This window comes from Priapulus caudatus, unplaced genomic scaffold (genome assembly GCF_000485595.1).
Source record: "Priapulus caudatus unplaced genomic scaffold, Priapulus_caudatus-5.0.1 Scaffold309, whole genome shotgun sequence".
Lineage (NCBI taxonomy): Eukaryota > Metazoa > Priapulida > Priapulimorpha > Priapulimorphida > Priapulidae > Priapulus > Priapulus caudatus.
This window is the reverse complement of record NW_014577370.1, coordinates 413,685-416,398: the sequence shown is the minus strand read 5'-3', so window position 1 is coordinate 416,398 and position 2,714 is coordinate 413,685. Positions and strand designations below refer to the sequence as shown.

The following is a 2,714-nucleotide window of genomic DNA, read 5'->3' as shown; positions in this document are numbered from 1 at the left end:
CGATCTATGTGCGTCAGGTCTTGATTGATAGCCCAATTGTGAGTTTGAAGCAATGAAACAGCGATCCTCGGCGGGATCGGAGAAATTCCACGTTTTGTATAGGCAAGTTGCTCTGACCTAACCCACACCAAATCCACCAAAATCGTCGGTGTGGGCATTGGTCAAAGGAATCTCGGACTAATGCTAGTCTAGACTTTGCCAGAGATGAATCATGTCCAGAAGGTCGTAACACAGCACACGAAAGCACGTGCATTTCGACCAGTTATAGTTACTACATATTCGACATCATGGCTGGCTGGCTGGCTGGTTGGTTGGTTGGTTGGTTGGTTGGTTGGTTGGTTGGTTTGTTGGTTGGTTGGTTGGTTGGTTGCATGCTTGCTTGCATGGTTGGTTGGGGTGGTTGGCTGGTTGTTTGGTTGGTTGGTTGGTTGGATGGTTGGTTTGAATACAGGTGTTTATTAATGTTTATGCTACTGTGCTTCTGCACAACTCCCTTGTGATTCATCACAGATATCAACATTCTTCCCTTGAATTACTTGTACTCTCGCTAATCGAACCACGGACCGACTTCTACTAGAGTCAGCCACAGCAGCGCCACCTACCATTGATGTAGGCAACTTGATTCTCCATGACGGTGACGATGCGTTTCTTCTGCAGGTGTTCTCCCCCCTCATCCGAGCTGGCGTGGCCCTCGCTCGGCCAGTCATAAAGAGTCTCCATTAGATTTCCTTCTAACACCTGTGAAGTACACGCGAGTTGTTAGAGAATTCGGAATTTTTGGGGGAAAGCAAGGACATTTCGTTACAAAATCTTGGTAGGGACGTGAACTGGATGTTAGAAGTGCTGCGAGTACATGTTAGTTCCAGCGGAACATGCCCGCAATAACTACTGATCCAAGTGTGTACTGGAAAGGCAACATAATATATGTTAAACCGCTCACACGGCCCGCGCAAGCCATGTCAATCACCAGTAGGCGTGGTTCCGGAAAAAACTAACAGTGCCTGGGCTGGGAGCACCTATCGATTCGGGATCGTATCCCTCAACTCTTTCACCAGATAACAGCCCTTAATCGACATGCAGGAAAGAAATGCCCAAACAACGTTACATTAGCAGCAATAATACGGCATTCATACGCAATGTCACGCGATATGTGCTTCCACCAATCAGAGAGCACAGACCTTCATCACAGGCCTGTAACATGTGCAGCAAGAGTCCATAATAGAAAATTCTCTTATATAGACTCTTATGTGCGTTGATTGCTAGCCCAAGTAGTGAGTGATATGCATTCGCTGCATCGCTTTAACAAATCCGATGTTCAGTTTGCATTACTCATCCTGAGCACAGTAATTTCCATCGCCATTTCTTACTGTCGTCGTGACGAACTACATGCGATGCAGCAAACACATTACCGCGCGCGAATTACATGTATAGAGCACGTTGCAATAACAGCAGCCAGCTCTGTGCATCAATAGACGCTTAATCTTGAGAAGGAGAGAGCAAGAGAGTGAGAGGGAGAAGGAGAGGGAGGGGAAGGGGAAGGAGGGAGCATTTTGAAATCGCGCTCTACTAAAAAGATCACCATCGCGAGTAGATATGAAACTATCGCGTTGCTGAGATAGGGGGAGACGATCGAACCACGAGCGAATGACACATAAACCCATGTCTACATGACATGTCTGCTTCTGCACGCCTTCTCTCACGTACGTCTTCGCTGCCCACCACTCTCCCCGGCGACACCTTACCATCTCCTTACTTCCCGCCCACGTCCTTCCTGTATTCCTGTTTCCTACCTGCCTCTTTCCTATCTTCCTCCATCCCACTCGCTTCCTCGCCGTCCTCTTCCTTCCTGCCCATGTCCCTTCTGCCCGTCTTCCTGCTCTCCCTTCCTATATATTTCCTTCCCAACTGCTTCCTTCCAATCTTCTTACTTCCCACCTTTATTTTACCCGCCTGTCTCCCATCAGTCTTTATGCCGCCCGTCCGCATCCTTCCTGTCTTCCTCTTTCCGGCACGCATCCTTCCCCTGTCCCGTTTCCGCCTATATCGATCTTATCTGCCTTACCTTTACTTCCATCCTCCACCTCCTCCTCCTCCTCCTCCTCCTCCCCCTCTTCCTCCGCCTCCTCCACCACCTTTCCGCCGGCCCACAACTGCAGACAGCTGAGTCAATGTTACCTCATCGGACTAGTACTGGCAATTTCCCTGCACGCGTGTCGCGGAAACAGACGCGATCGACTGACTCTACGGGCGCACCGACACTCTCTCCACTTCGGCGCGTTCACACACTGCCGCGTAATGTTGAATTGCGAGAGCGTTATGGCGAGAACGTTACTACGACACGTGCGAATCTAGCACGCTCGGCAGCTGTGCGCTCTCTCGCGCGCTCTCTCTCTCTCTCTCTCTCTCTCTCTCTCTCTCTCTCTCTCTCTGATGAAGCCAGCTGTTGAATCTCACGGCAGACATAGGCGGAAATGCGGAGGTTTGTGACATTGACGCGTTTTTGACCTCGAAGTACTGGCGCTGACAGGATATTTGGAACAATATGGCTTCCGGTTAGTTTGTTATATGAAATATTGACTGCGGCATAGATCCTGCAGGGTAATAAGTGTTTCCCGTAACTCTCGGGGAATCATAAACCTCTCTCTCTCTCTCTCTCGCTCTCGCTCTCTCTCTCTCTCTCTCTCTCTCTCTCTCTCTCTCTCTCTCTCTCTCTC

General features: G+C 49.6%; 1 protein-coding gene across 1 annotated transcript in view; it reads right to left on the bottom strand.

Moving 5' to 3' along the window:
• Window positions 1-604: 604 nt before the first annotated feature.
• LOC106808854 (cysteine dioxygenase type 1-like) overlaps window positions 605-2,714 on the bottom strand; it is a gene marked incomplete at its 3' end in the record, with an annotated part of 30,480 nt that continues 28,370 nt past the window's right edge. Inside the window, 1 exon segment of the mRNA XM_014811742.1 lies at window positions 605-738. Within this exon segment, the coding sequence (XP_014667228.1) occupies window positions 605-738 (134 nt within the window).